Source organism: Hemibagrus wyckioides, linkage group LG26 (assembly GCF_019097595.1).
Source record: "Hemibagrus wyckioides isolate EC202008001 linkage group LG26, SWU_Hwy_1.0, whole genome shotgun sequence".
Taxonomy (NCBI): domain Eukaryota; kingdom Metazoa; phylum Chordata; class Actinopteri; order Siluriformes; family Bagridae; genus Hemibagrus; species Hemibagrus wyckioides.
The window spans coordinates 6,947,575-6,961,416 of NC_080735.1; the positions used below are offsets into that span (position 1 = coordinate 6,947,575).

Sequence of the window (13,842 nt, forward strand, 5' to 3'; positions counted from 1 at the left end):
TACCACACACACGCCATTGTTAAAATCTCAGGGGTTTTATGGTGTAAAAAACATAAAATAAACAAGCAGCTCAATCACGTCAGATATTTTAGAGGAAAAACATTCCAGTAAATAACACAAAATAAAAAAATAAAATAAAAATGGGAACAAAATGAAAATGCACTTCAAAAAAGAAACAGTGTCAGATCTTTGTTTTTGAAGTGGAAAAAATATTAAACATGTTTGGAAAAACAATTGCAGTAAACCTGGTCACATAACGCTGCCTCTACACTGTGGTGACTCAGGTGGTTCAGGCTCTGGGTTGTTGATCAGAGGATCAGGGTTCAAGCCCCATCACCATCAAGCTCCACTGCTGGGCAACTGAGCAAGGCCCTTAACCCTTTCTGCTCCAGGGGTACTGTATCATAGCTGCCACTGCGCTCTGACCCCAAATTCCTCAGCTGGGATATGTGAAGAAAAGGATTCCGCTGTAATGTGTGTGGCGTTAATAAAGCCTTCATACCCTCAGCTCTTAATTCAAAAGACAAACTCACAGAGGAGCCGTGTACGAGCAAGAGTAAAATTTCATCCTCTGCAGAGAGACGTCTGTCACACACTCAGGAATGAGTCCCCTTTCTGTGCTCTCTTTTTATACAGGGTTTTCTCATGCACTTTCTTGAGTCCTGCCACCCCTGCCCAGTGACAGAGGCAAAAACAAATAATTTTTTTTTTATCTCAACCGGTTTCTTATCAGTCAAAAGGTCAGAGCATTGCTGCAAAAGAAAGACACCAGTTAGAACATTCTGTACGAAACAAGATAATTAACCTAACTGCACATTCCACATCTTAATACTGGGTTATAAACAGTAAAGCTCTTTAGTGTAAATACATGTATATGTTCATGAGTGGTAAAAAAAAAAAAAGTATAAAGGATTCATTTTTCCATTACAACACTGCAATATTCTGCCTGAATTACGGCTTCCAGGTGTGTAGCTATCCAATTAGCATGCAAACGCTCTGTGCATGGGGTTTATTAACTCTTATGGAAATGTAAAGCTATTTTTTTGCTTTCCAGCTGAAGAGCTACAAACCTGTGCTGCTTCGCTGTGCACACACCGTAGTCGTTATCTTTTAATCACTTAATCTTCCATGCAGAACCAATGAAAATGTCTAATTTACACCTGAATTACAAATTGTAATAGAATAATAATACATTTGTAATTTATGGCATGTCTGTTCTATTCTTTCTTTCTTATGTCCTTAATTTATGTCATAGGCTGCTGGAGGATTCACAGAGTAAGAATTTCCTGCATATATCACAATAGACTCTTCTCAGTCTGTAATAGAATACTTATTATGATCGTCTTGAACAGTGAAACAAGTACTGAATATGAAAGCATGTAAAAATCGTACAGTGTAAATCCCAATTACATACACACACACACACACCTTTTTACCATTTTTCACTCTCTCAAACGTCTGTGAAGTATACACTCAGTTTACCTTGTGTCCTGACTGCACCAAGTCCTTTAATTGCATGCAGGTCTGCTTTGACCTGGTTTCTCCCCAGCATTTCCTGCATTTTTGCCTAGCCATGTTTATCCTGTTTGCTGATCGCTTGATCTGTGCGTGTTCTGTGATTATGACTTTGCCTGTTGTTTTGGGTTGTTGTGCTCTGTCTTAAATTAACTGCCCTACCTACATGTGCATCTGTCTAAGCCAGGGGTGTAGGTGTGGGTGCAGGATTTCATTCCTATCGAACAGAAGCCACACCTGAGTCTACTGAAAGCCAAGATCAGTTGATTAAACAGGTCGAATTAGATGTGGCTTCTGCTTGATTGGAATGGAAACCTGCACCCACACCAACTCTTTGTGGATAAGATTGGACACAAAAAAAACAAATGATAAAATGCCTCATTAAGTGTAAAATTAATTAAACGTGTTAATAGGACCTTTAACAAAGATTACAGGGTGAAGAGGTGAAGAAGGAACAAGTATTTGGGGTCAACAGTCCAGAGTAATGGAGAGTGTGGGAAAGAGGTAAAGAAGCGAGTGCAGGCAGGTTGGAATGGGTGGAGAAAGGTGTCGGGAGTTCTGTGTGATGGAAAAATATCAGCAAGAATCAAGGGGAAGGTGTACAAGACACTGGTGAGACCGGCCATGGTGGAGGGAGATGAGGGAGATGATTCGCTGTGGCCACCCATGAAGGGAAAAGCTGAAAGAAGAAGAAGAAGAAGAAGAAGAATAGGACCTTTAACAGGTATTAACATACCAGTATTTTATGTGTTAGCAAGTATTTAGTGTGTGGCTTTTCTGGGTGTTTCACCCCAGTGCTGTTTTACTTTCATTTTGTCATTGTCAGCTTTAATAGAAATCTGTAATAATGTTACTTTATTCAACAAAACAAAACAAAATTCTTCTATTGTTGAATAAGATGACATCCTCTGGACTATATGGTGTGGTCATTCTGTGAGGATGAGTTGTGTGACAGTGGCCTAATGCTAATGCATGCAGTGCTGTATTGATTTACTTTTCATATCCCATTCTTATTGTGAATAATATCAGCAGTAGTAAAACGTCATCTCTAAATAAGTAAGTGTGTTTATTGTGAACCAAAAAAAATGTCTTATGACCAATACAGTGTTATTCATTCATAGGTGAATTTTTTATATTTTTAACAGTAGTTTTGGTTGACCTATATGCTGTTGTTATATTGTACTAATGAGTTCAGAAAATGAAGGAAACTATATCCCAGAATTATTCCTGCAAATGGGGTGTAGAGTGAAATACTGTGCTATATACATTCTCTCTGCTATATACATACAATGAGATGCTCTGGAGCAAACAGCACATTATAAGCCTCTGAAAGTCTAGACTTTTACTTTAGCATCTACTCTCCTCTCAGGTCTGTAAAGCAGTGATGCTGTGTATTGAAATTAAAATGGGTTTTCATAGTTTGTGAGAAACGTTATACTACTTGAGGTAGCAAACAAAAAATAGTCGGAATTTTTTTTTAAATGCTCAATGTTCTTTATTATTGTTGTAAAATATTAATTGATTTTGAATTCATTTCAGAGAAAATACATCCTCCTTGTAATTAGGCAAGTCAGTGGATGATCTCTTGATAAAACAGACAGTTTCGCTCCTCAGGGATTTTGACACTGTACAGGATATGAAGAAATGGATGCTCTTTTCAGGCCACAGTGTACTGCTGTCCATCTAGTGTGTAAAACAGAAGCAAATTCTTATTAGTATAGTAGTAGTAGTAGTAGTAGTGGTAGTAGTAGTAAGAGTAGGAGTGGTATGAGGAGGAAGAGGAAAGAGAAAGAGGGAGAAGAGGAGTATTGGTAGAAAAAGTAGGAGGAGGCAGTTTAAGAGTAGTAGTAGTATCAGTAGGAGTATTAAGAGTATAAGTAATTGTAGTAGGATGATTAGTAGTAGTAAAAAAAGGTGTAGTTAATAAGTTAATAGTAGTAGCAAGAAAAGTAGTAAGAATAATAGTAAGACTAGCAGTAGTAGCAGTAACCATGTACTATTAATAGTACTAGATATGAAAGTCTGTGAAGATTCTCAGTCATCCAGGTCCAGTTATCTGTCAAATGGACTTCTTTCTAATTAGATCATTTCACATGTCACTACTCATCCGAGCTTCTTCAGAAGCCCAGTTGACTCAGCATCTAAATAGCCATGTATATTAGAAAAGTAAATTGATTTACTTAGTACAAAAGAGCATTAACTGCACAAATAAAAAATACAAATCACCTCTTGTTGCTTTCAGCAGACTTTAAATCCAATCAAACCTAATCCCTGACAGCCATTCCCATTTTCCAAAAGAAATGGGTTCAAAGTTAAATTACACATGATTGATAAGATCAGAACACTTAGAGAATCTGATATATGGGCTCTTTATTCTGTGCCCTAGTTGTTATCTTTTCAATTGTACTTGAAGGGTTCAATAAATGAGTTATAATGATATAACTACAGGATATAGTTAACTACAGCAAATCACCTGCACGGTGCATGTGGAATATGAGCTGAGGAATGCATATGAACTGCTTAACTCTCAGTTAGTCTTAGTTCATGAAAAACTCTTTGACAGACTGATCCTGGAATTCTTGAAATTTTAGCAGTTATTGAGCAGCCTAGAAATGCATGATAAAAAAAAATCTAATAAAGGATAACCTGACCAAATACACACATGCTAGAGTTACACTTTAAGTGAAGTTTATAGATTTACTTGTATAAAATGAAGCCTGTCAGATAAGCAATGCCTCCAATTATGGTGCCATCTACTTTGATCTTCTTCATGGTGGAATTTGTTATATGTAAATAATGACCAGTGTCATATTTATGTATTTCAGGGTGAGAAGAAACGTGTGCAAATCTCATACAATCGTCTGAGTAGCTCATAAACCCATAGTTCCATCTCAGGTCTGTTACATCCTATTTACTTTAGTCAGAATACCAATGTGAGTTGAATAGAGTAAACAAATCCTAATAGCTATGTTAAATGCTATCAAAATATTTTTTTTTACTAAATTGTGGCAGTTGAAATCAAATGCTAGTATAGATTAGAGTCATTTACAGTTCAGAAATGGATAGTGGCCTTCATGGAGTGAATTTTGAGTTTCAGGTGTCATCTCTGTTTACATGCTCTCCTGTGGTGAATATAAATATGTAAATGTAAATATAGTTAAAGAATGGAGGATGGAGCAACAACGATCTTACCAAAAAACATCTTCAGCTTCATGAAAGATCTGAAATTTAAGATTGAAATATAACATTTGCCATCAATAACGTCTCTATAGGAGGTAGAAACTTTACACAAGCCAAATAGTCACAAGATTTTGTACAAACATTTTTAAAATTGCCCACATTAGTTTATTTTAAGTACAGTTTTATGCTGTAGAAGAAATGTCAAATTTATTCCTGTTTTTCCACAAAGGACCTGTTTTACTCCAGTATTAGGGAAACTGTGACTACACATTTTCGTTCCAATACAGAGGAACAGAAATAATGACCACAGTTTTTATTAAAATATTGATGACGATTTATAATATTGATTAAGGAGCTGATTTGCTGGACGAATGCATGAGATATATATCTCCTATTTCACAAGTAGTCATGAATAATCAATAATAAATAAATGCATTTTTTACTATTGTAAATATTTAGTTAATAATTCAGAAATGTATTGGTTAAGTAGACCATGTAGTAATGATGAAAGGGTAAAATCTGGACTTCAGCCCTGTGACCATAATTGAACAGATAACTTTATGTTCTGTGCAAAGTCTTGTTTCTTGTTGTTTCACTCTGGTGTCTCTTGTAGATTCCTTTGTTTTAATTTGACTTTTGTCCTGTATTTCAGTTCATTACTATTTTTACTATCCTGGCTTATCTTTTGGATTCATCAGTAACTAATCACATACCATTCGTACTTATACTTACTTATTGCTTCACATAAGAGGGCTCCATGATTCGTCTATCTATTATACTGTCATGGCTGGATTGCATACCATGTCCGAACTCCTCCATGGTGGAAGAAATATCCACTGGACACAATAATATAAGATCAGTCAAATACAATCACAATAAGTGTTAAAGATAGAGGACCTGCAGTTCTCTGCTCACCTTCATTACTTTCTAGAGCTTGGAAACGCTGTTGATCCATGATGTGTCGTCTTTGAGCTTGTGAATATTGAATGCCACGTTTGAACTCAGGATACACTAATGAAGATGAAGAGGATGTACGATTAGTTTTCAGCACACAAACATATTTACACATTTATACAAAATAATTTGCCAGTACAAACCCTCATTGGTTTCCGTGTCCTGTGCAGAGTGTGGGGTTTTGGCCGGCATCTGTGTCTTCCTGAGATTCATCAAGGCCACCAGACTGAACTCAGTGCCTTGTTTGAACTCAACTACAAACCAAACCAAATGTAAGCCCAAGGTGTATGTAATCAGACCAATTTGTCAGTTTTCAATTGCTTATAATACACACAAATATTGACAATGTTCAGTTTTATTTTCAATATCTTGACATGTTCCATCAGTATGCCTGTATTTAGGTTCATGAGTGTCGTTTCAGTGACAGAATTGGTGTTTAACTCCAACTCCCACAATGCAACACAGCCTACAGAATTTGCCTCAGTGAACTACAACTCACAGCCATCATGGACCAAGTTCACATTCACCCGACTACTGATTGCACTCATCTGCATTGCAAGATTCATCCTGAAGATACCATTGTACACTTGAAGTGAATATCCAAAACTTGTCATGACCATTGGGTTTAAAGAGAAGAAAAATGTTGACATAATTTAATGCCACTGTCATGTTTTACAGCATGGCCTCAATCTCAATCAGTATAAAAGCACCCTCACTGCACCTTCACATTATTAAGTACACACTCTGTGTTCACCTTGTTCCAGATGTTACCAAGCTGTAGATTTAGATATTAGCTATTCTGGTTCTGATTCTAGTAGTTTTTGAGCACAATCTTGCCTTGTTTAGGTTGTCTGTTGATCACCTGACCACGGCCTGCACCATGAGCTGGTTTGTGGATTATGTCTTTGTTTAGACTGCGAAATTTAATAAAGTCTTGTGTACCTGCACTTGCATCTGTACCTGCCTAACAACTCACAGTGAGAAAGTATCTAGAAAGTTACGTATCTTCTTCACACAACTTGTGTTTCTATAACAATAGAGGGTAGTTGGGAAGATTGTGCAGAAGACAGTTTGCAGACAATTTCTCCTGATTGTAAAAAAGTATCCCAAATGTAGGCTAGACTTAAAACACTGTACTGTCGCACTGAAAGAATGATGACTGTGAAATAATGCTGTGTAATAATAATAGTGGCACCATTATAATAAACAATGTGTGATGCCCTGTATAGTTTATTAAACTACTTACACGGTTCTGCTGTCCTCTGCATCTCTGTTAGCTGAGGCAACTGCTGCCCTGTTTTGATGTTCACCAGAGTTACACGAGAGTCCTGAGTGCCCTGTCTGAACTCAGGATTGGATGCAGGATTGTAGGATTTGTGGGTGGCTTGCTGTTTGTTAACTTTGGATTTGTCCATGCTCCTCATCATCTGGGGTTTCCTGAGCTCCATCAAGGTTGGCTCACTGTACTCAGTGCCTTGTCTGAACTGAGACACTGGAGAAATAATAGCAGTAAAAATTCAGCTCAACTTTTAAAATCCATGCCATATACTCCAAAATGTATCAACTACCATAAAAGATATGATACTAGATAAAGAAAACCATATGGTATCAAATATACAAACACACAACTGTCGGTTTTATCATCAACCTGAATTGGGTATATGGTTGGTGTGACAGGCTGTAGAATTGATATAGGAACCTATCATATAAATTGTAGTGTATTTAAGTGTTTTTTCACTTAAACACTTACACGGTTCTGCTCTCCTCTGCATCTCTGTTAGCTGAGGCAACTGATGTCCTGTTTTGATGTCCACCAGAGTTACACGAGAGTCCTGAGTGCCCTGTCTGAACTCAGGATTGGAAACAGGATTGTAGGATTTGTGGGTGGCTTCCTGTTTGTTAACTTTGGATTTGTCCATGCTCCTCATCATCTGGGGTTTCCTGAGCTCCATCAAGGTTGGCTCACTGTACTCAGTGCCTTGTCTGAACTGAGACACTGGAGAAATAATAGCAGTAAAAATTCAGCTCAACTTCAAAAGTCTATGCCAAAATGTATCATCTACCATAAAAGACATGATACTGATCCCATTGTAGGGACGAATATAAGATGCCCTGATTAAGTAATGTTAACACTTACATGGTTCTGCTCTCCTCTGCATCTCTGTTAGCTGAGGCAACTGACGTCCTGTTTTGATGTCCACCAGAGTTACACGAGAGTCCTGAGTGCCCTGTCTGAACTCAGGATTGGATACAGGATTGTAGGATTTGTGGGTGGCTTCCTGTTTGTTAACTTTGGATTTGTCCATGCTCCTCATCATCTGGGGTTTCCTGAGCTCCATCAAGGTTGGCTCACTGTACTCTGTGCCTTGTCTGAACTGAGACACTGGAGAAAGAATAGCAGTAAAAAGCTCATGAAATCCATATGATATCAAATATACAAACACACAACTGTCGATTTCATCATCAACCTGAATTGGGTATAAGATAAGTAATAACAAGTAATAATATAAGTAATAGAATTAATATAGAAGCCACTGAATGGCTTCATATGAATGGCAGTCTGACTTGAGTTTTTTCACTTACATGGTTCTGCTCTCCTCTGCATCTCTGATAGCTGAGGCAACTGCTGCCCTGTTCTGGTGTTCACCAGGGTTACACGAGAGTTCTGAGTGCCCTGTCTGAACTCAGGGTTGGATGCAGGATTGTAGACTGTGGTGAAAAGAGTGTAAGTTAAAAAGGTTTATTTCTGTAAATGAGCACCAACGTATGACCCTCAACCCTCCTGTCCATCTCACCGACGTATTCCTTTAGCAAGCCGGTGTTCAGATCCACCACAAAGCGCTTAGATGGTTCGGTGTCTTGTCTGTGCTTCTCAATGGGAGCAACTTTCTGGTTCACATCAGCTCTCATCTTTTCTGTATGGGATGGAGCAAGAACAACTTCCCACTGAGGTTCAGCTAAAATGGAAAAAATAAATTCATTACACGAGAGCAAGACTAATTATGTCTAGTAATTTAAGAGACCTAATGTTCTATCATTTCCTGTTGAGGTCTAAAACACTTACACTCTGGGTCTTGTCTGGGGTGTTTAGCAGGTTCAGCGTTCCCCATGTATTCTTGTCCATCTTGTACCAGCTGTGGGGCTCCAATGACCCATCCACCATTCTGGATCCGAAGATCATTATATTGCAAAGGTCTAGCATTGAAACCTACATAAACACAGGGAGTAATATTTGACAACATTAGCTTATACTTATCAATAACACTTGTTGATTTCCTCAGCTTGAAATTTTCTACATGGATGAATCCCTCTAGAAATACTGTCAGTGGTGTAACCTTAGTGGAGATGTTATTTATCAAATGTGTTTAGAGGCACAGCAGTGCACTCAGAGCTCAGTTCAGTAACAAGTTCTCCCTGTGTCCATGGGTTTCCTTTAGGTTCTCCAGTTTCCCAACCAAAACAGGTCAGTGAGTTTCTCTACATTGCCACTAGGTGTGAATGACACCTGGATGTATTTCATAACTCGGAGGCTGCTTGCTTTGTGTGATACTGCTTAGAAACCATGAAGAAGGGTTGGACTGCAACTGCAACAAAGTTTTGCTCTCAAGTCTCCATCAGTTGATAACTTCAGCAAGACAGACTTCATGTTAAGACCAGAATGAATTTCCTGGTCATGCAATTGCACTTTTAAACCATATAGTACCCAGTTATAGAAGGAACATGATTTATAATCACACTATCCATGGGTTCTCTATTGAGTCTGGTTCCTATCAAGGTTCCTTCTTCATAGAGTCTCACTTTTTTACCCCCCCACAACACCTCTAGCTTGCTCATTAGGGAAAAACATTAAATGTATATTTTATGTGTTGAACTGATATATTTCTGTAAAGCAGCTTTGTGTGAATGTCTGCGGTTAGAAGCACTATAAAAATAGAAGAGAATTTAGTTGAGTTGAAAGAGTGTGTAAATTCGTGTGCCCTAAAGAGTACCCTATAGAGGTTGTATTCTTGTCCTGCATCGTTCAATAGGCTCTGGATAATTCATACATTCATTCATTTCTTTATTCATTTGTTTTTCTAGGAAGAACTTATGAAATCTATTATTTAACTATTACTAACCAGAAACACTTACAAACACATATCCAAAAACCATTCCCATAACAACATTGTTTAGCATTTAATATATTATATGTCATATTTCTTGTAGTAGTCTTGTCCATTAACAAAGATATATCCTTGATTAAAGAATTTTCAGATGTGCAGAGACTGTAAAAAGATCTGAAATCCAACAGACTTGCTCTAGCTTCCCAGGCAAAGATAATACAAACATGTAGCATCGATAGCATCGAATCGTAAGTATTCATTTAAAATCACTTTAGTAAATATCAAATATAACGCCAAAACACCTACCAGCCACAGCAAAGAGAAGCAACACAAATTTCAACATGTCTCCAATAGATAGATTATTGAGTGGGACAGTCAGGTTTCCTGCATGTGCCGTTAGCACACTGACCCTGTTTAAGACACAAACAGGTTTAAATATTAAGTTGTTATTCTTTGCCCTAAATAGCTATCACTAAAAACATATCAAGTCCATAGTCTTTGACTTTGAACCACGCCTGTTTAAACCAGGAAGTATCAACAATTTTTTTCTTATCACAATAATTGTAAATGATCCACTGCCGAGATCATACCACTGCCGAGATCACTTATAAAATAATTGTCAACTATTAATAGTGTTATCACAATATTTCAAGAAGCATTAGATAAGCCATCTATTTATGACAGTCAAGTGCAGCGCCTTGAAATTTTCATCACTGTGTTTTACAAACCACAATTGAAATGGACTTCACTGGGATTATATATCATGAATTCACACAAAATGGTCCTTAATATTAAAGTGAAACTCTGACCAGGATCCTGGAGGTTACTGAAGATGAATACACTGAAAATGACAGTCGCAGTCACAATGAGGGGCACTGTTGAGAATGTTGAGCGCATTTACACTGATATTACATGCTTTTTGAGGCAGAATATAACAAGAACAGTAATTAAATTGTGGCAGGTCTTTTACTTTATGATACTTAAAAAAATTACCCTTTGTATGCAGTATTTTAAAATGAATGACTTGCTATATTTAATTTTAATTTAATAATTTAATAATAATAATTTAATTTAATAATAACAATATCACATATGGACATATTTAATTAATGAGACATTTGATATTATTATTATTATTATTATTATTATTATTATTATTATTATTATTATTATTATTATTATTATTATTATTATTATGACATCCACTACCTCAACCAAATTTTTGCACATCACATATTTGCAACAAAATTGCAAATAGTCATACAGCTGCAAATTTGTATTATATACTATATTTTTCCCTCTACCTTTTTTATATAAAAAGTGAGAGGGAAATAGAGTAATATAGTATAAAATATAGAGAAATATATAGAAATATACAAGAGTGAAATATAGTATAAAATAGGCAAATAGAGAAATATAGTACAGAATATATTTTATAGAATAACTATATTTTATCCCTCACCTATCTGTATAGTTAAATTTTATTTGTATTTGAAATATTATTAATAGTTTTCTTATTCTATTTTTATTCTGTTGTTTCTATTTTATGGCACAGATTGTCGAGAAGAGCATTTCACTACATTATTTTATTATGTTACTGTGTATGGGTTTTTATGTGACCAATAAAATTTGAATTCGGTTTGGTTTGGTTTGGTCTTTCTCCCTCTCTCTCTCTCTCTCTCTCTCTCTCTCTCTCACACACACACACACACACCACCCTGTAATCGACACCACCTTTAAGCATCACTGCTTCATGAAACATTCCTCACTATTGCCATGTTATGTTACATTATGTTATGTTACAAATTACACATGTACAGATGTAGTAAGGTATAAATATCTCTGTGCATCACAGACAGGCCTCCATTATTTTAGTTATTTAAACTTTAACATAATGCAGTGTTGAAAATGTAACACTGCCATCGTGTGGTTAAATCTATCAGTCGAGGAACCGTCTATGTGCTTTGATTGACGGAAATTCCGACCAATCAGAATGCGAAGCCTGAGCGTTCTGCGCCAATCCAAGACTTCAGACTCGACAGAAACCACGGAAGGAAAATAAACCCAGCTGGAGAGGAGAGAGTGTGAAAACTCCGGAACCGGTATGTTTACAATGCAGAGGCTCTTTATACCTGGGCAACATTAAATAATCAGTCAAATGTTGTTGTTAAGCCCTTAAATCGCTTTATATAAATACCATTGATGACACTACCAGTGTCTCTCTGGGAAACCTGTAAAGATTCTGGGTAGAAACCAGTAACAGAATGGTTTGATCTCTGTGTTATTGATCTGTGTGGACTGAAATGAATTATTCTCCATTTATCTATCTTACATCAATTTAAAGATATTCTATAGGAAGTAAAGGTGCACATGTTGAAGGTGTTTTCAGTTGCAGTGTGTTGTGTATCTACAGAAACAGCACACTGTACTCAACCCCATGTCAACACCCACAGGGGCGACCTTACTATTTTAAGCACTCTGTTTCTGTACTATTTATATTTACTAAAGTCTTCTAACTTGAAACCTTTTCTGAAAGGAAAGATTGTGTCGTAGGTTTCTTTCACAGTTCTGCCAACAACAATATGAGCTGAAAGAGTTCAGATGTCACCATTTATCGTTTGCATTGATAATGGTTTGGTTATCGTACATAATATTATATTCTGTAGAGACTGCATGATTAATAATTTTACCAGTCCACCAGTAATTTAAGGAAATCATCAGACAGTCATTTTTCGTGTGATAGAAAAATATCAGCGAGAATCAAGGAGAAGGTGTACAGGACAGTGGTGAGACCAGCCATGCTGTAGGGTTTAGAGACAGTGTCACTGAGACAGAGACAGGAGTCAGAGCTGGAGGTAGCAGAGCTGAAGATGTTGAGGTTCTCTTTGGGAGTGACACAGTTGGACAGGATTAGGAACGAGTACATCAGAGGGACAGCTCATGTTGGACATTTGGGGGACAAAGTTAGGGAGGCCAGATTAAGATGGTTTGGACATGTTCAGAGGAGGGAGAGTGAGTATATTGGTAGGAGAATGTTGGACATGGAGCTGCCTGGCAGGAGGCAAAGAGGAAGGCCAAAGAGGAGGTATATGGATGGAATAAATCAGGATATGAAGCTAGTGGGTGCAAGTGTTGAGGATGCAGAAGATAGGGATAGGTGGAGAGAGATGATTCGCTGAGGGGAAAAGCCAAAAGAAGAAGAAGAAGAAGAAGATCAGACAGTAATTTTTCCAAATTTAAAGCAGAAACTATTTCAGCACAGTGTCTGATCTGATCTGATCTGAGCAGCGTGGATAGTTGCTATCCTTGTGTAAACATAATGACGTCACCATTTATTTTGCATATTCAAATTTCAGGTTTATTGTCACGTGCATAAAGCGCTTTACTTACGTCTATATTCAGTGAAATTCTTGTTGTACAGAAGTACACACTCTTACATAATACATAAAACTGTGCAAGATTATTAATGTCCTCTGTAGTGGACCATAAACAATGAATATGGTCAAAAAGTAACAAAATGGGAGATATTTCACATACAGCGCTCCAAGTTTTTGTAGGAAAAAAAATTCTTTGAAACATTTAAACATTGTATGTAGGCAACAAACGACGTAGTGTGAGACAATTTATTCCTCAGTATTATTTAATAATAAATTACAAATCAGGTATATGAAGAAGAAAGCTTTTTTCCCAAAAGAACAGTATTACGAATTAGAATAGAGTTTCATCAGAATAGAAAAGAATGATTTTTTTACAGAAGGAAGTAATCTTTAGTCATGGCACCACAAACCTTTTATGCATTTACACAATATTATCCCTTTGTGTTAAGATTGCAGATAAAGTGATGTAGTGAGACTGAGGTAGAAAGCTGAGTAGCCAGAAAGGAAATGTGCAACTTGTGCAGTTGACTGTAGCATTGGGCTCAATCCTACAATATTTTTAGACTAACAAAGTACACTTAGCTTCTGCCCAACTAGTTGACGGTCTGCATAGTGGTGATAACTCAGTCTATTAGTTCACTGGTCTATGCAGTCTGTAGTAGTCATATAGTTAATGTGAAGTGGTGAGACAAAGTTAAGTAGCCTTTATTTGT

The 13,842-nt window shown here is 36.9% G+C and overlaps 2 protein-coding genes across 3 annotated transcripts in view; one reads left to right on the forward strand and one right to left on the reverse strand.

The window, feature by feature from the left end:
* Positions 1 to 3,019: 3,019 nt before the first annotated feature.
* On the reverse strand, positions 3,020 to 10,176 carry wu:fa56d06 (uncharacterized protein LOC795664 homolog). Its single transcript, XM_058380865.1, has 12 exons — positions 10,059 to 10,176; positions 8,714 to 8,857; positions 8,445 to 8,606; positions 8,233 to 8,358; positions 7,787 to 8,032; positions 7,400 to 7,645; positions 6,896 to 7,141; positions 5,793 to 5,903; positions 5,611 to 5,706; positions 5,428 to 5,531; positions 4,708 to 4,736; positions 3,020 to 3,198 (listed from the first exon to the last, which is right to left on the reverse strand). The coding sequence occupies exons 1-10, from the start codon at positions 10,093 to 10,095 to the stop codon at positions 5,428 to 5,430; spliced, it is 1,518 nt and encodes a 505-aa protein (XP_058236848.1). The 5' UTR covers positions 10,096 to 10,176; the 3' UTR covers positions 3,020 to 3,198; positions 4,708 to 4,736.
* A 1,577-nt stretch (positions 10,177 to 11,753) lies between these two features.
* LOC131346719 (uncharacterized) overlaps positions 11,754 to 13,842 on the forward strand; it is a 16,260-nt gene continuing 14,171 nt past the window's right edge. Inside the window, exon 1 of one of the 2 annotated variants that reach the window (XM_058380293.1) lies at positions 11,754 to 11,854. The gene's annotated coding sequence lies outside the window, so the exon portion shown is untranslated. The remainder of the gene's footprint in view (positions 11,855 to 13,842) is intronic. The other variant, XM_058380292.1, reaches the window with a different exon arrangement.

Bases quoted from the DNA above. Each gene is read 5' to 3' on its own strand.
- wu:fa56d06 (XM_058380865.1), bottom strand. From the start codon at position 10,095: ATGTTGAAATTTGTGTTGCTTCTCTTTGCTGTGGCTG. The intron at 8,607-8,713 runs GTAAGTGTTTTA...TTTCCATTTTAG, and splicing joins CCCCAGACAAGACCCAGAGT to CTGAACCTCAGTGGGAAGTT. The intron at 5,532-5,610 runs GTGAGCAGAGAA...TATTGTGTCCAG, and splicing joins AGCTCTAGAAAGTAATGAAG to TGGATATTTCTTCCACCATG.